This window comes from Tyto alba, unplaced genomic scaffold, assembly GCF_018691265.1.
Source record: "Tyto alba isolate M040663 unplaced genomic scaffold, T.alba_DEE_v4.0 Super-Scaffold_12, whole genome shotgun sequence".
Taxonomy (NCBI): domain Eukaryota; kingdom Metazoa; phylum Chordata; class Aves; order Strigiformes; family Tytonidae; genus Tyto; species Tyto alba.
Genome location: NW_024881274.1, coordinates 7,283,839 through 7,301,076, shown reverse-complemented (window position 1 = coordinate 7,301,076; position 17,238 = coordinate 7,283,839). Strand labels below are relative to the sequence as shown.

The window sequence follows — 17,238 nt, the reverse complement described above, 5'->3', positions numbered from 1 at the left end:
CCGAAAGCGGCAGCGGCCGCAGCTCGACGGCCCCGCGGCGGGAGCTGCAGCCCGGTCCGGCGCCGCGCCGGCCCGCGGGCGCTGCTGACCCGAAAACCTGATCTTTCCACTCATTCCCCACTGCCCCGCGGGGACGCCAGCGCCTGCCCAACCGCCTCGAACTCGCTTCCCCAAAGCACCCCAACCCTCCTCAGCCAGGAAATAACTCTTTCCCCTCCTGCCCCGTGCATCCGATTTACCACTCTAACCCTTCTTCTGCCAGGGAAGCCTGTCACTTGCACAATAAAGAACATTTGGAAAGGTAAGCAAAAATTTAACAGCCCCAGGTAGGTCCCTGGATGAGGCACTGTATTTCTCAGCCTGAGAACAGCAGACACCTGGAATGAACAATTCCTTTGTCGTCTCCCACCCCCCTTCTCTCATAGGGATCACCACAGAGATTTCTAGCAGAGGCAGGAGTGACAGAAATCACCCTTTGGCATCATGATGGGGAAAGAGCAGCCTTGGCCCCGCGGCAGAGCAGGAGGCACCCAAGGACAGTCCCACAGAGGCGGTACCTTCACTCACGGTGCAGGCCATACAACACTCCAGAGAAGCTTCAAAGCTCTGGACTGCAATGGTTTTCCCAGCTCTTTCAGACAGAGCAAGAACATCCACACCACAGAGAAAAAGGCCTAGCGCTGCTTTTTTAATACAACAGAACAAAGTGTTTTTTAATAAACATTTATTGATGCAACCTTGTTACACCTTTAGAATCGCAGCTTCTGGAAGAACCACTTATTCTTGCCAGTCTTATATCTGAAAGAGGAGGAACACAAAGGTTAGAGAACGCTCTGTAGCAGTAGACAACAGCACAAGACCCGCACCTGAGCCAACTGTATCTTCTCCCCACAGGCAGGACACTGCGCCCAGCTTACCCACAGGTAATTCAGCAGGTCTCTTCAGCCTGGGCGGCAACTAGACCCACTTTAAACATTTAAACTCCCGAGGGAAGCGAATGCCAGCTTCCAGATTTTCTCATTAAGCCATCTCACAAAGGACACCTGCACTACAGCAGTTTCCACCCCAAGAGCTAAGAGAGCAGCATGTGGCAGTCCCATTAGAGATCTCATGTGGAGCGCAGCCATCAGGAGGTGCCCTCGGAGAACTGCCTATGGTCATGGCAGAGCGCTTTAGAACAGCCACCACCCCAGGCTGCCTGCCTGGCACCCTGTGTCCCGCTGAGGCCACACAGCTCCTTCCACTGAAGGAGTTTCTGAACAGAAAATTGAAAAGAAGGACCATTAACCCAGACACTTCTGGGCAAAGCATCAGTGCTGCTCTGTCCCACTAAGCCCAGTGACAGACAGCAGATGAACTGGCAGTGAGATGCCAAGAGATCATCCAGCATTTGAAAATCCCCACTCCTGTGGCACGAGGCTACAGCACCATCACAAATGTCAGCCCAAGTCTATGGCTGTTGGTAAACTGATCCCCCTCTCAAACCATCAGCTCCCTGAACATACAGTTGTGTAAACACGCACAGGAGGTGAGAAGGAACACACTCAACCAAAAACGTATTCAAGAAAGTTGAGGAAAAGTGTCCAACCTGGGAATCAGCCAGGCTGTGGCACAACGGCGCCAAGTCCTGGCCCTGGGTGCCAACACCCCTGGAGAAACAAGCTTTCAACTCACCTCTCCTCAAATTTCACCTTGGCTTCACGTCTCGCTTTGCGTTTTAGAGCGGGATCCCTGAACACATCCTTATTGACCACTGTTTTGTCCAGCGGAATATCAACAGAATACCTGGGTGAGAGAGCAGCAAGGTTCAAAAGAGTCACGGGGACGAGAGCACAGCGGGTAGCCTGGACTGGGCAAATGCACGAACTAGGGCCAGGTTGAGGAACTACAGCTCTTAAAGGCTTCTCAGTTCAGGAAGTCACCAAACCATTACAGCATCCAAAGGCATTTAATCCAGCCTGTAAAGAAACAAGCTACACGCTTGGCAAGAGACAAGCAGCTCTGTCCAATATGGTGTACTGGGCAGCCTGCACCAGCCCCAGGGGCTGGGGAGAAACAACACCGGGCCACAACAGCTCTGCCAGCGCCCCAGGCCCCCCCACTCACCTCGACGCCTCCCCCTTCTGACACCTTATCACTGGGAGGAAAGCGAGTGTGGCTGAAGTAAAAGCCAGCTTATTTCAGAAGTGCACTAGTATTCCCCCTCAGGCCCACAGCCCCCACATCCCTGGTTTTTGCAGAGGGCACGTTCCTCACTCGTCCAACCATGTAATTAAGAACCTCCGTCGCTCCCAGCGTTCACCAGCGAGAACCCGCAAGAATTACAGTCTCCGAAAGCGAGGGAGACGTCCCCGGCCCTTCCAGCCGCAGGCCCCCGCCGCGCCGGCCGCACTCACCGGGTGGGCATCAGGTGGTTGTAGTTGTACACTTTCACGAACGACTTGATCTTGGACCTCTTGGCGATCTTCTTCTTGCCCATGGCGGCAGTCACCTTCCGCGGGTAGCGGTCGATGCCCGCCACCAGGGCGTGGCTGTACGGCCGGTCGGACGTGCCGTCGTCGATGTTCTGCAACACACCGGCCGTGGCCGGCGATGGCACGGCGGAGCGCGGCCCTCCCGGACCCCGCCGGTGCGGCCCCCCCCGGGCCCCCGCCCGTGCGGCCCTCCCCGGGACCCCGCCCGTGCGGCCCTCCCCGGGACCCCGCCCGTGCGGCCGCCCCCCCGCGCTCACCTTCACGATGACGGCCTTGCGCCCCGAGTACCGGCCGGCCAGCACCAGCACCACCTTCCCCGGTTTCATGAACTTCCCCATCTCTGCGGAGACAGGGCGCGGTGTCACGGCCGGGCCGCCGCCCCCGCGGATGACGGCGGATCCGCGCGGCACCCCCCCCGCCACTCACCGAGGCTCCCGCGGCGATGGCGCTCAGACCGGAAGAAGGAAGCAGCCGCCGCGCCTCCGACCCTTCCCTGCGCGTCACGCTTCGTAACTTCCGCTTCCGGGAGCGGGACGACGCCGCCGTTGCCGGGCAACAGCCGGCTGTGCTTGGTACCCGCCCCGCCCCCCCCGGGGCCCCCCCCCGGCCCCTCCCTCCCGCCCCCCGGGGACACACCGGGGCCCCCCCAGGCCCCTCCCTCCCGCTCCCCGGGGACACACCGGGGCCCCCCCCAGGCCCCTCCCTCCCGCCCCCCGGGGACACACCGGGGCCCCCCCCAGGCCCCTCCCTCCCGCCCCCCGGGGACACACCGGGGCCCCCCCCAGGCCCCTCCCTCCCGCCCCCCGGGGACACACCGGGGCCCCCCCCAGGCCCCTCCCTCCCGCCCCCCGGGGACACACCGGGGCCCCCCCCAGGCCCCTCCCTCCCGCCCCCCGGGGACACACCGGGGCCCCCCCCAGGCCCCTCCCTCCCGCCCCCCGGGGACACACCGGGGCCCCCCCCAGGCCCCTCCCTCCCGCCCCCCGGGGACACACCGGGCCCCCCCCCCCGGCCCCTCCCTCCCGCCCCCCCCGGGGACACACCGGGGCCCCGGCCGCAGCACGGGGGCACAGCGGGTCAGTGAATCGGGGCGTCATCCCGCACAGAGCCGGCAGCAGCGCCCCGCGGCGCAGATGAAAACGGGCACAGCAGAGGGCTTCTCCACACAGACACTCGGTCAAGCCGTTTAATGCACCCCGGTAAAACAGCAGGCTGCTGGCGCGCCGGCCCTTGCACACAAAAGCTTCAGAAAAGGATCTCGGGGACCGTGGGACAAAGCCGGGGGTGCGGGCCCCTCACCCAGCAGCCCTGAGGCGGCGGAAGGTGGCTGCTTCTGGGGACTGCTGAGCCTGGCGCTGGAGCAGCGCAGCCCCGGCACCCACAGCTCCGCAGATCTGCCCCCGATTTTTCCACGTCTTCACCCTGGGGAGGGCAAGGCACTCGCCCCTGGGCAACCCCCAAGGCAAGTAAACACCTGCCAGCTTGTCTGGCTCCTCCGTGAGAGGTGGCTTTGTAGGAACGCTATTTACAGCACAAACTCTGAGAGAACCACGAGGCTGCAGCACAGGAGACAAGCTGCACGTTCTAAGGGGCTCTCCCCCACTGCAGGCTCCGTGGCCAGGCCTCTACCGCGCTCAGGGCGGCCAGCCCCGCGCTCACCAGTGAAGCAGCTTTGCTCTTCAGAGCAGCATAGAAGGGGCAGGGTGAGGTGCTGTACAGCACACAACCTCCAGCAGCTTTGCAGTGGCAGCCTTGTAAAACACAGATTTCCAGCATCAAGACACCCTAAGATTTCCCTAAAAGCAAACATCAATTTCAAAGATCCAAATTTGGTCTTAAAAAAGCCAGGCATCTTAAGCCCAGCAGCTGCCTACTTGTGGAAAATGGATGATCTACAATAAAAATACATCAAAAAGCATCTTTGATGTTTTTCAGCTGCCGGACAGCCAGGTCAACCGGGAGGTTGAATTTCAAGTTGCTCAGGCGACTGAGAACATTGAGCGCACTCTCAAAGCCTGTGTTTGCCATGTAGCTCCATGGCTGGTAGTGAGACTGTACCAGAGCACCAGATTTGCAGATCAGATTTACCCAGGAGACCAGGCGCTGCTCATTCAGTGCCATACACACCAGAGCTTTCAGTTCAGAGTCTGCACTGCGCTTGAAGGGGTCGTGCTCCATGAGGACAGTGTGAATCGCAGTCAGCAGGCTCTGTTTGGGAGTAATGGCCAGTCCTCCAGTCACAGGCAAGGCAAAGGACTGAGAGAGCTTGCGAGCCGGGGATTCCACAAAAGCTTGTCCATTCTTAGCGTTGTAATACTTCACAAAGAGTTCCCAGGGGTGCATGGTCTGCGGCGACGAGGTGAACGCAGGAATCAAGCACGCGATGGGCGCCAACACCAGGCTCATTCCTTGAGAAGAGGCGTAGAGCCCGTGAGCCATCAGGTCTCGCAAAGCAATGGTCAACTCCTTCCGCACAGCTAGAGTCAGCTCATCTCTGCCTCCTAAGGGAATGTCCTGCAGAGTGGAGGAACTGATAATGTGGTCCTCCTGCTGGTGTTTCACAGCTAGCTGCCTCACCCGCTCCACGGACAACTCCAGTTTCTTAATTAAGGGGGAATAGTCCTTGTTGGCTTGGTCCTTCTGCCAGAGGGTGCGAGGAATCTGACCAGTAGCACAACCAAACTGACTGACAGCAAATATTTGTAGCACAGCAAGCATGCGACGCATGAGGTGCAGGCCTGTTTCTCGCATCTTTCTGGCATCTTCTGGGTTCACTGATCAGGTTAGAAAAGAAAAAAAATACTCTCATTAAAAAAACAATAAAAATCAACAGCTCTGCTCTTTCATACACACAAAGGGAGTGCAAATATCTGCTCTTCCTCTGCCATAGATTCTCCTCCTCCTCGGGAGTTTTTGTCACTAAGACTGATGCTACTTTTTCTAGTTTCAAAGGACTGAAGACAACCAGAAAATAAAATGTTTGCATGGCCTGTTGTTGACAATCAGGTCATCTTACAAAGAAGAAATCCTACAACAGCTTTCCCAGCAGGCACATATGCAGTGAGGAAAGACCATTCTTTAGGCACAACAATATCACATGGATAGTTAGGAGATACCAAAACCTTTGCTGAAGGAGATCACTGCTGACTTTCAAGAACCATCTTATCTCAGCAGGCTAACATACACTGCTTATTCCTGATGCCATTATTAAGTTCAGTTTGCAAGAGTAACCACACCGGGTAAGACCCAAATTCCACCTGGGCCAGTATTCAATCTCTGACTAGTGGCAGATGCCTCATCACAAAAAGTAAAAGTATTGTAGTATTTCCTCTAGTATACTATTCTAGCTCCGATAAGTAAACAAGTCTCAAATTATAAAGACCACTGGATCCATCCAGCTCACTGTATCTGCCTGCAGTGTTAAGTACTCAAAGAGCATTAATTACAGTGCAGCCCAACAGTGTGTACAAGACAAGGCTGCTCACTCTGTCTGCCCCTTGCACTAAGTATTAGAAGTCCCTTCCATTCCTGATCTCCAGAGGGCCAGTCCCACCCTCTGTGCCACACGTTTGGGTTCTGTGACTAATGATCCCATGGAGGAAGAGTAAAGGAACTGGACACAGGCCTTCTGTCAGTGGAAGTAGGAAAGCATAGAAACCAAGTGACAGGAAAAAAGCAAAGCAGCCTAGCACAACTGGATGCTGGTCCATGCTTGCAGAGCCTCAAGCAAGCGACAGCAGGAGCAGAGCCAGAATCTCCGAGCCAAGCAGTGCCCACCTCTATTTCCAGAAGGCCGTGTATTTGGTTTGTAGGAGCCACCACCATCTTTTCTGCCTGCACATTCACAGTGTCCATCTTCTGCTTTAGAAGAGCCTCCTACTTCATCTAAAACAAGAATTTTACATTATTATTTCGCACATGTGAATTTAAGCTGTGTATCCCAACCATTAAAGTCAATACTTCTTAGACCTCTCTGCACCTTTTTTGTCAGTCTCTCACTCTCCCCACCATCAGCTCAGAGATGTGTACTTCCCTGTGACCCAGAAACCCTTCCAGCATTCTCTGACACCTGTGGCCTCTCTCCTCATGACTTTGTCAGGGAATTACAAACCAATTCAACCTGCTCATCTAAAAACTCAGCACTGACCCTGAATGAAGTTGATGAACATTTCAAGGTCCCTTATCTGTGTCTTCAGTTGTTCCACCAGCTGCTCCTTCACCCTGGCTGGATTAACAATCTGTGCTATGGCAGCATCTACACGCTGTCGCAATTCCTCCGGAGAGAGTGTTGCAATATCTTCACTCAAGTCCATATCCAGCTTCTTTATCAACTCATTTATAATCATCTGCAAAACACAAGTTAGTAGCATGATCTCACCGTGTGGCCCACGAGCTTCAAAATACTTCTTTACGCACACGTTACCTTAGAAACAGGCCACCTTTGCTGCACACAGAAAATTACAAGAGAAGACACTGGACAGGTTTACATGTGCAGACAAACTACTGACACTCTATTACAGCTGCTAGCGAGAAATAAGGACTGACCAACTCCTGCAGCCTGTAAGAGGCTCAGAAATGCTAAGAAATACAGGCAGAAGGACTTTGCGGGCCTTACTTGTTGTCTTTCCATAACCACGGACTGTGGCAGGGAATCATAGCTGCCCTCTTGGTAAGCGAAAGTCTCCAGGTCATCCAGCTGTGTCTTAAGCTGCAGAATCAGCTCTCTCTGCTTCTCCTTCTGGACCTCAATTTGCTCCTTTTTCTCTTGCTCACTCTGAGAAAAAGTTATCAGTAAATACAATTGAAGATTTATTGTCATAGCCAACCCCCAGACAACAGGACCATGGTATGAGCAGTTTTTCCTTCAGCTCTTGTGCTTAACTGGCAAGCACAGCATGCCAGTCTGAGAAAGAGATGTGCCTGAACATCAAGGAGAGGTACCAGCCACATCACCTCATCTGACAAAGGAGGAGCCTCTCCAGACCTGCTGCACTCAAGCTCTGTCGCACAAAGCCAGGATCCACGAAGCACTGTGGCAAGTCGCCAAAGAACGTGCACATATCAAAGATTCTCTGAGTCAGCGCTCTATCTCGGAAGGCAGCGGTAACAGAGCGAGCAGGGCTCTAACACGTGTCCCTAGGAGCTGGCTTCGAGCCCTCGCGGACCTGCACGCTCCCGTAGCTGAGGCCCGTGCCAGCCCGCCGGCCGGTCTCCCCCGGGCCCCGGCTGGGGTGCAGCACCTCTGGGCCGTGCGAAGCCCTCGCCTCAGCACCCGAGCTGCCTCCCGCGGCGGAGAGGGGCCACCCCTGCCACTACCAGGCTTCAGCCAGGCCGGACACACGTACCGGCCGCGGTGTGGAACAGCAACCAATGCCAAAATCCTAGAGGAGACAGTGCTGTCCTCGCCGCAGCAACAGCCGCCTCCCCGCCGGCAGCGGGGCCCCGCCGAGCCGCGTCACCCGCTCCCCGGGGCCCCGCCGAGCCGCGTCACCCGCTCCCCGGGGCCCCGCCGCGCCGCTCCGCTCCCCGCCGCGCCGCTCCGCCCGCTCCCCGCCGCTCCCCGGGGCCCCGCCGCGCCGCTCCGCCCGCTCCCCGCCGCTCCCCGCCGCTCACCGGGGCCCCGCCGAGGCCGGGGGCCAGCGGCGCGGGGCAGCCACGGAAGGCGAACTCCTCCAGCTCCCGGAGCAGGCGCTGCTGCTCGGCCGGCCCGGCGCGCGCCACCTGCCGCAGCCGGAACTGCACCTGCGCGAAGTGCGAGGCCAGCGCCAGCAGCGCGCCGTGCAGCCGGCGCCGCTCGGCCCGCAGCCGCGGCACCGACCGCGGCGACTCGCCCGCCACCGCCTCCGCCTCGTCCTCCTCCTCGTCCTCCGCCGCTGACACGGCGCCCACCGGCGCCCAGCGCTCCCCCGGGCCCAGGGGGCCGCCCTCCGCCTCCATGACGGCAGCTACCGGCGCCGCCGCACCGCCGCCATCTTGTCACCGCGGCGCGGGGCGGGGCCTGGCGGGGGCGGGGCCTGCGAGGCGCTAGGGCGCCACCCCGCGGCGCGGCGGGACGGCTGCGGCGGGGGCCCCGGGGGGCCCCGGGGAGATCTCGGTGGGTCCCGGGGGGTCCCACGGGGTCTCCGTGATCCCAGGGGGACTCGGTGGCCCCGGGGGGGGGGGTTCTCGGGAGTCCCGGGAGGTCTCGGGGGTCCCGGGCAGTTCTCGGGGGTCCTGTGAGGTCTCGGGGGCACCAGGGGGTCCCGGGGATACCGGGGGGTCTCGGGCGCGCGCAGCGCGGGGCCGACGACCGGGCCGCCAGCTGGCCGGTCCCGCCCCGCCCCAGGCCGACCCCCGCTCCCGGCTCCCCGCCGGCGGCCGCGCCCCCGCCCCGAAATAGCGCGGGGCGGGGCTGCCACCGCCATGGCGAGGTGAGCGCGGCCGGTCGGGACGGGCAGCGCCCGGTGCCGGGGGGTCAGGGCCCGGAGCCGGAGGCACCATCGGGGAGGACCCTCCAGCGCGGCGCGGCGGGGAACGGCGCCGGGGCTGGCGGGGCAGAGCGGGGCCGGCCAGCTGCCGGGGGGTGCCGTGCGGGGGGCACCGCTGCCCTCCCTCGCTCGGGCCGGCCCGGCGCTCGGCCCGGGCAGGGTGCACTTTTGGGGCACCTTCCTTGCCCCAGCCGCCACCCCGCGCCTCGCACACGGTCCCTGGAGAGCGCTGCTGGGCGCCCGGGAAATGCCCGACGGTCTGCTCTTCCCCAAGGCAACCTGCGAAGACGCTGTGGTATGACCGCCCGAGGTACGTCTACCTGGAGTTCTGTGTCGAGGACAGCGTGGATGTTCAGGTCACCATTGAGAACCAGCGGCTGGTGTTTAGGTGAGCTACCACTGCCCTGCAGACCGGGGTCATGGCCCTGAACTGGGGGTGGTTTGAGGGACAGGGCACGCATGGCCTCGGCGCTCTCCTAAGCCATGCTGTTACGGTGTTTTGGCAGTTGCAAAAATGCAGACGGTGTGGAGTTCTACAATGAGATCAACCTGTATGCCAAGATCAACTCCAAGGTGAGGCTTTGCCCCAGCAAACTGCTCTCCGACAGCCTGCATCAGGCTCAGACTTAAACCCAGCCTGTGCAGTCTTGAGCAACACTGCTTAGCGTTGAATCCTGCCCATTTCCCAAGAGCCTGAGTGGGGTGAGCACGAGCCTGGAAGCCCTGACCCTGGGCCTGGCACTCACGCTGCTGTGTTGGGCCAGAAAAAACTCTCTGCTTCTCTGTCCCCCACAGCCTGAACATGGCTAAAATTTAATCCTATGCGTGTCTGCGGTGGATTACAGGGAGGAGTCCAGCAGACACTGAGGTGAGGCACCCCTGATCTCTTGGCAGGACTCACGGGAGAAGCGGTCTGACCGCTCCATCACATGTTTTATGAGAAAGTGGAAGGAGAAAGTGGCCTGGCCCCGCATCACCAAGGAGAACATCAAGGTGTGTGTGGCACCCGGAGGCCAGGACCAGCCTCAGCGCATGTGCTGTCCCCATGCAGCACCTCACGGCTCCCAGGGACAACCTGCCCCCCAGGACATACACTGAGGGCCCCACACAGGCATTCCCAACACAAGAGCTCCCAAAGAGCCCAACCTCATGGTCACCACCAGTCCCCGGGCCCCTGCCCCCCAGGAAGGATGCAGCACCCCTCTCCCCTGATGCAGGCAGGGTCAGAACCAGCACCCACAAAGGGGCACAATCCCCTTCCTGCCCTTCCCCAGCCCACCCAGTCCCCTCGCCTGTGCAGGAGCAGCCCCTCCTCACCCCCCAGAGCAATCCCTGGGCTGTTGGGATGGGGTTGCCTGCTCCCCTCCGTGCTGCTCCCTCCCTCAGAGAATGTTCTGTCTGCCCACAGCCAGCCTGGCTCTCCGTGGACTTTGACAACTGGCGGGACTGGGAAGGGGACGAGGAGGTGGAGAGGGCCACGGTGGAGCAGTATGCAGAGGTGGGCCAGGCCGCAGGCCTCGGTGTGCCGGGGCGTGTGTAGGGTGGGCGCTCGGGCGTTCGGAGTTCCCACAGCGGTTTTTTTTCCCCATCCAGCTCCTGGAGAAGGTGACGGACAAAGCCCCCCCCCCGGACATGGACGACCTGGACGTAAGTGCCGCCGGCGAGCTGCTTCCCCCAGACGCTGCCCCGTGCTGGAGCCGGCCCAGCCGAGCCCCCCGGGCACCGGCAGCAGCTCCAGCGGCTCTCCCGGGCAGCGCGTCCCGGGGCCGGCCCCCTCCCTGCCACCTCGCTCCTCCCTCCCGCAGGACGGCCTCTGAAGCCCGGGACCCCGGGGACGCCGCGGCCGCAGGAGACCTCCCGGTGTGCCGGCAGCGCGCCCTGAGAGCAGCGCGGGCCGGGCGCGCCGAGGAAGCGGAGCCGCCCCGCCCGGTTCGGCGCCGAGCGCGGCGGACCCCGGCTCAGGGCGGCGGGAGCCGTGCGGCCTCCCCGCGCCGGGCAATAAACGTGAGCTGCCGCCGCCGCCGCCGTCTGCTGTCTGCTCGGGGCCCCGCCGGTACCGGGAGCGCGCGTCCGCGGGGCACCGTGCAGGCCCCACCCACCTGCGGCACGGCGGCCGCGACCGCCAGCCCCGTGTCCCTCCGCGGCCGCCGTCGCCGCCAGCCCCGTGTCCCTCCGCGGCCGCCGTCGCCGCCAGCCCCGTGTCCCTCCGCGGCCGCCGTCGCCGCCAGCCCCGTGTCCCTCCGCGGCCACCGTCACCGCCAGCCCCGTGTCCCTCCCCGGCCGCCGTCGCCGCCAGCCCCGTGTCCCTCCGCGACCGCCAGCCCCGTGTCCCTCCGCGGCCGCCGTCGCCGCCAGCCCCGTGTCCCTCCGCGACCGCCAGCCCCGTGTCCCTCCGCGGCCGCCGTCGCCGCCAGCCCCGTGTCCCTCCGCGGCCACCGTCACCGCCAGCCCCGTGTCCCTCCCCGGCCGCCGTCGCCGCCAGCCCCGTGTCCCTCCGCGACCGCCAGCCCCGTGTCCCTCCGCGGCCGCCGTCGCCGCCAGCCCCGTGTCCCTCCGCGACCGCCAGCCCCGTGTCCCTCCGCGGCCGCCGTCGCCGCCAGCCCCGTGTCCCTCCGCGGCCGCCGTCGCCGCCAGCCCCGTGTCCCTCCGCGGCCGCCGTCACCGCCAGCCCCGTGTCGCTCCCGCCGCCGCCATGGTGTTCCAGTGCCAGCGGGACAGCTGGGCCCGGCAGGTAGCGGCGGGGCGGGCGGGGCGGGCGCGGCGCGGGGCGCGGGGCGCGGGCCGGTCCTCACGGCGCCGCCGCCTCTCCCGCAGTTCGCCACCACGGTGGTGTCGTGCCGGGCGGCGGAGCTGCGGCCCGAGGGCGGCGGGGAGCCGGTGCGCGGGTTCCAGGTGGTGCTGGAGGACACCATCCTCTTCCCCGAGGGCGGCGGGCAGGTACGGGCCGCGGCGGGCGGCGGGCCCGGGGCCGGGGCCGGGGCCGGGCTGGCGGAGCTGACGCCCCGTGTCTGCAGCCCGACGACCGCGGCCGCATCGGCGACGTGCCGGTGCTGCGCGTGACCCGGAGGGGCCCCGAGGCCGTGCACTTCGTGCAGGCGGCGCTGGAGCCCGGCGCCGAGGTGCTGGTGTCGCTGGACTGGGAGCGCCGCTTCGACCACATGCAGCAGCACTCAGGTCCGGGCGCGGGGTGCCCGGGAGCACCGGGCGCGGGGTGCCCGGGAGCACCGGCGGCGGGGCGGGGCGGGGCGGGGCGCGGGCGCCGCCCCCGCGGGCCCCCCCGGGTGGTGAGCCAGCCGGGTGCCGACGGGTGTGGGCGAGGTTCAGCCTGCTTTAGCGGGGGGCTCAGGGTCGGTGGGTGACCCCTCTGGCCGCTTCTAAGCGGCAGCAGAAGCCCCACGGTGCCGAGCGCATGCCTGGGCGTCGGCAAGTGTCGGGGGGCTCGCCAGCAGCAAAAATACAGTCTGACTGAAAATCTCTTTTCCTGTGCCCGGCGGCACTCACAGCACTTGCTTGCACATCTCTTCCAGGACAGCATCTCATCACTGCCATCGCAGAGCAGATGTTTGGATTCAAGACAACTTCATGGTGAGCAGGGAAAAGGCTCCTTTTGACCCCAGTCTTACCTTGTTTGGCATGTGCCGGCATGCTGGGCTGCAAGGAGCTGAACACTGATAAATCAAAAGCAGTTTGGACATTTCACTCGAGCTCAGAGTGCCTGGGAGAGGTGACTGAACTGGAGAGAAGCTGTGCAAAGTATTTGCTCTGTCTTGTCCTTCTCCAAGGGTTTGGTATGCATCTGGTGCTCTGTAAATAACAGGATGAAGAGGAAAGTATGTTTTGTTTCAGTCACCATGTTCCCAGCAGTGGGATGTCTCTTGGTGCTGCACAGAGGGACCTTCCAGCTGGTCTTAGCTACAGCAGCAGATGTTCTTCATCGGTGCAGGGAGCTGGGCCGTCAGCGAAGTGTCATTGAGTTGGACACCCCCTCCATGACAGCAGAGCAAATAGAGGCCCTGGAGAAGAGTGTGAATGAGAAAATCCGGGAGAGGATACCAGTGATGGTGAGGGAACTGGCTGCAGATGACCCTGAAATTGAAACAGTGAGTGGTGGGGACAGAATTGATGATATCCGTGGGACCAGAGTGACTGCGGCATGGATGTCACCTTGTTTGCCATTGTCCTTTTGCTAGGTGAGAAGCCGTGGTTTGCCCGATGACCACGCGGGGCCAGTGCGAGTTGTTGACATCGAAGGCATAGACTCCAACATGTGCTGTGGGACTCATGTCTCCAACCTGAGCGACTTGCAGGTGGGGGGCTGCAGCTGAGGACCCTCGCTCTGCATGTTCAGACCTAGCACAGCAGCAGTCCCTGAGGTCTGGGGTCTGCTGGAAACTGTCCTGATGGTAAAGGGGGTGGCAGGAGCCCTGTGCTGGATGAGCCCCAGCGGGGCCTCACACAGGTCAGCAGTCCTTGTCCAGTCAGTCAGGCTCCTTTGTAACAGAACTCGGCCCCTTGTCTGTAGCAATGGTATTTCTGAACTGCTGCTGCCTCAGCGAAGGGCACATGGTTTATTGCCAGTTCAGTCGTGCATTGACGGGTTGCTAGCAATTTGTTCCCTCTGCTTAAAGCTCTGATATTTTTGCGTGTTTATAATGAATGAGAAATCTTCTGTGCAGGGAGGTGGAGATAAAATTCTAGAGTTGCCTTTTAGTGATTCTGTCTTTTCAGTCATTTGTTGGAGTCTGTATCCCAGCAGAGACATCCAGATGCACTGCAGAGTGCAGCCCATGACTAACAATTTGCATTCATTCCCCTGTATTGCCATCTTTTTTTTTTTTTTTTTTTTTTTTGTATGTTGACCTTATGGCTGGTTTTAATCAGTTTATTTTCAATGGCAGGGCTAATATTCACAACAACATGTAGTCTAGGAGGAACTGGCCACCTGTGTGAGTATAAATAAAGTACTGTTCTGACCAGGGTGATTTTCTTTTTAAGGTTATTAAACTCCTTGGCACAGAAAAAGGGAAAAAGAACAAAACCAACTTGGTTTTCCTGTCGGGAAACAGAGTGCTGAAGTCAGTCGAACAAAGTTACAGTACTGAGAAGGCTCTAACCTCACTGCTCAAGTAATACACTTTCCACTTTGATTATTTCATCTTTATTATTCCCTCTGACAAATACCACATAAGCCTTGGGGTGCATCTACATGGTGCTTTTTATAATGCTATCTGCTTTTGCTCCTTTAAGAAATCCTTTCTTTGTCCTTCAGACTGATGATTCAAATTCTCCTTGTTCTTTCAGAAATGGACCAGGTGAGCACGTGGAGGCTGTGAAGAGGCTGCAGAGTTCTGTGAAACTGCTTCAAAAGGTGTGAGGATGGCTGAGAAAAGAAGATTGTGGTTGCTTCCTGCAGACCTGAGCTTTAGTCGTGATAACTGGGAATTGAATCAGTTTTTGTGGATATTATGAAAACTGCTCCCATCTCTGGGAACATAACTCAGTGTTCACACTGCCTTCTCCATCTGCAATACAGTTTATTTGCTTTTCTTTCAGAATAACTTGAACCTGCTTAGAGACATTGCTGTTTTGATAGCCCAGGACTTCAAGAGCAAACCTGTTCAAAGTCAGCTGTTTGTGTTACACAGGTATGGGGGAGTTCAGGGAAAAGTGTAAAATGGTATCTTACATGTTTTATGGCAGTTGCGTCTCTGACGCCTATTCAGGTTTGTTTCTCAAGGAAGAATGTAAACAAGGTGAAGAACAGAATATTAAACTGCCTCAGTCTGCTGGAAGGTTGTGTAATTAAAGGGATGTGTTAGTATTCAGTCACTGAATTCTTCTGGTTTTATAGCTAAGAAATAACTGCGTCTATCTGATATCTCTCTGCCCTTGATATTTTCAAATAAACCTGAGGAGCTCTGTTTCTTACATAATTGTAAATAATTCCTAATATGTCCATAGGAATGCACAATGAGGAATTAGATACACAGAAAAAAACCTAATCTCCCTCCTAACAGCAAGATGCCAAAACCCAAGGCCTGATCAAGCCTTTGGTTTCTGATCGATATTTTGGACCCTGGAGGGGATTTTTGGTTCTTTCTGAAGTGTTTTTTTTTATCCATACAGGAAAGAGGGTGACTCTGAATTTATGAATATCATCGCTAATGAGATTGGGACAGAGGTGAGTCACTGATGAACAAAGACTAACCTGACACGACTGACTTTTTCATTCAAGCTGTAGCACAGGCAGGGCCAGGCTTCTGTTTGTAGCATAGTCACAAGCTGCAGGTCTGTTTCCTTTCAAAAGCCACATGAAGTTATTGTCCCCAGCAGCCTCAGTCTGCAGGGGAGTCGTCAACAGTCAAGAAATACAACAGTGAAAATTCAGAGCACTGTAGAAGAGCCTGTCTCCCAAAGAGCTGTACAGAACCTCATTGTCTGTTTTAGAGCAAACTAGACTAGACTAGGACTAGACTATTTCAGTTGGAAGGGACCTACAGTGGTTATCTAGTCCAACTGCCAATCATATCCTTTTAACTTAGGATACCCCAGTACCCATTCTGTCCCCCACAACATATGATTGAGCATAAAAGGTTCAAAAGCGCTCCCCTCCCTTTTCCTTTCTTCAGATTGAGTCTCAGTAATGCACACAAACTTCTGAATTGTTTGCATGCTTGGATGCATCCTGTGGCCAGTGTCTCTGTCCTCTTCCTGGACAAGGAGGGCACTGGTTATGTTGGAGCAAGATCCGTCTGTCTGTCCTCAGGAAACTCTGCTGTTCCTGACTGTGGGAGATGAAAAAGAAGCAGGACTCTTTCTTCTAGCTGGACCTGTTGAAGCAGTTGAGAATTTAGGTCCCAGGTAACATGTTCTATGGTTCCTTTAAAATTAGTAAGAATTCTAATGTTGCAGACTAAGCATCTGAGCAGTATTGTAAGGGCATCCATCGCTCCTCGTTCGCTCTCGGGCAGGTTAGGCCAGGCCATTCTCTTCTCCGCAAGTGAGCGGCTGTCAGCCCGTACTGTTGTTCCTGCAGGGTGGCAGAGCTGTTGGGAGGCAAAGGAGCTGGGAAGCGAGGCCGCTTTCAGGGCAAGGCAACCAAGATGAGTCATCGAGGAGAAGTGCAAGCTCTGCTCCAGGAATTCGTCAGTCATTGAAGCCCTGAAGCGTAAGAAACAGTTCTCAAAGTAGGGCTGTCTTCCCTCCCTTGCGTAAACTCCACCAACTTCTCTCCCAGGGAATAAAGAAATAAAAACAACAGCTGGTGCGCATATGCTCTGTGTGAGCTGATTTGGTGCTCATGGAAAATTGGGGGAGGGGATCTGCCATCCACGCGTTGCTGCAAGGGTTCTTTCATTTCCCCAGACAAATGGTACGCATTCTTAAGTGATTAAAAGTAGTCATTAACCATTTTGTAGGCTTCGTAAAACAAAGAGAGGGGCCCTCCCATTCCCTGTACATTGTGGCTTTTTACTTTGTACCAGTTGCTGAGGAGTAACTGCTTCATGTGCATATTTATTTATAAGAAGTTGGATGCATTTAAAAAAATCAGAATACTGGTAAGAAGCAGAGGGTTTGAGTATGATATTTGCTAACAAGTGCAAAGAAAATGAATCAAGCTTTTGCTGCTAAAATTTTTTAGGCAGAAGAAGGAATGAAATGTGGCAGGAATTGGAGGAATGCTCAGATCAGTAAATTCCCCTTAAAAGACCAAACTAAGCTGGTCACCAGTTACAGCTGCCTGAGGTAGAGCTGGGGGGCAAGAAGATGAGATGCTGCTGTCAAGCCTGTGAGCAAGGAAAGGAGGAGGCACCAAAGAACAAGCCTCCTTGAGCCCTTTTCTGAAAAACAAAGCAACTGACTTTATTTCCTGGCTACTCAGAAATCTGCAAGTGCTGGAGGTCTGGAGATGTTTGTGCTGGTGCCGCTGCCAGGGCCCCTCACTGCTGGCCACCAGGCCGGGCTGCTGCTGGCCTCGGGGCTTGGCAGTTCCCTCAGGCAGCGGGCGCTGCTGACCCAGCTGTGACGCTGGTGGGAGCAGCTTTTGGGTCACACTGGCTTCATGGCTGCAGTCCCAGAGCTCTGCTGTGGGGCCATCAAGGATGTTATTGCAGAAAGGAAGTTCATCCCCTTGTAGCTGGCCTGGAAGAACCATGTTAACACGCACATGCTGACTGTACATGAGCATTAAATGCGGATAGAAGCAGCCACCTAGTGCTTTGTTTTGCAGGCACATAGAAAAACATATGAAAGCCCTTTGTTTGAGCTGTGCATTCGGCATTTCTTGTTTGTGTATG

General features: G+C 58.2%; 4 protein-coding genes across 6 annotated transcripts; 2 read left to right on the top strand and 2 right to left on the bottom strand.

The window, feature by feature from the left end:
* Window positions 1–667: 667 nt before the first annotated feature.
* Window positions 668–2,994, bottom strand: RPL27 (ribosomal protein L27). The gene is made up of 5 exons (XM_042787519.1): window positions 2,901–2,994; window positions 2,732–2,814; window positions 2,397–2,566; window positions 1,675–1,785; window positions 668–798 (listed from the first exon to the last, which is right to left on the bottom strand). Exons 2-5 carry the CDS (start codon window positions 2,810–2,812, stop codon window positions 750–752), a joined length of 411 nt encoding a protein of 136 aa, XP_042643453.1. The 5' UTR covers window positions 2,813–2,814; window positions 2,901–2,994; the 3' UTR covers window positions 668–749.
* A 637-nt stretch (window positions 2,995–3,631) lies between these two features.
* RUNDC1 (RUN domain containing 1) lies at window positions 3,632–8,475 on the bottom strand. The gene is made up of 5 exons (XM_042787331.1): window positions 8,088–8,475; window positions 7,090–7,248; window positions 6,622–6,820; window positions 6,252–6,359; window positions 3,632–5,248 (listed from the first exon to the last, which is right to left on the bottom strand). Exons 1-5 carry the CDS (start codon window positions 8,409–8,411, stop codon window positions 4,383–4,385), a joined length of 1,656 nt encoding a protein of 551 aa, XP_042643265.1. The 5' UTR covers window positions 8,412–8,475; the 3' UTR covers window positions 3,632–4,382.
* A 287-nt stretch (window positions 8,476–8,762) lies between these two features.
* Window positions 8,763–10,961, top strand: PTGES3L (prostaglandin E synthase 3 like). Its single transcript, XM_042787336.1, has 7 exons — window positions 8,763–8,884; window positions 9,216–9,329; window positions 9,448–9,514; window positions 9,836–9,934; window positions 10,350–10,439; window positions 10,535–10,588; window positions 10,747–10,961. The coding sequence occupies exons 1-7, from the start codon at window positions 8,877–8,879 to the stop codon at window positions 10,756–10,758; spliced, it is 444 nt and encodes a 147-aa protein (XP_042643270.1). The 5' UTR covers window positions 8,763–8,876; the 3' UTR covers window positions 10,759–10,961.
* A 559-nt stretch (window positions 10,962–11,520) lies between these two features.
* Window positions 11,521–17,198, top strand: LOC122152844 (alanyl-tRNA editing protein Aarsd1-like). 3 transcript variants are annotated; one of them, XM_042787333.1, is made up of 13 exons: window positions 11,522–11,672; window positions 11,756–11,878; window positions 11,956–12,115; window positions 12,469–12,526; window positions 12,885–13,041; window positions 13,132–13,248; window positions 13,937–14,067; window positions 14,243–14,309; window positions 14,495–14,586; window positions 15,068–15,122; window positions 15,708–15,802; window positions 15,978–16,109; window positions 16,584–17,198. In XM_042787333.1, exons 1-12 carry the CDS (start codon window positions 11,634–11,636, stop codon window positions 16,096–16,098), a joined length of 1,215 nt encoding a protein of 404 aa, XP_042643267.1. In that variant the 5' UTR covers window positions 11,522–11,633; the 3' UTR covers window positions 16,099–16,109; window positions 16,584–17,198. The 3 variants fall into 3 exon arrangements, with proteins under 3 accessions (XP_042643268.1, XP_042643267.1, XP_042643266.1); XM_042787334.1 differs by lacking the exon at window positions 16,584–17,198 and having other exon boundaries at window positions 11,521–11,672; window positions 12,885–13,002; window positions 15,978–16,212; XM_042787332.1 differs by lacking the exon at window positions 16,584–17,198 and having other exon boundaries at window positions 15,978–16,212.
* The last annotated feature ends 40 nt before the right edge of the window (window positions 17,199–17,238 follow it).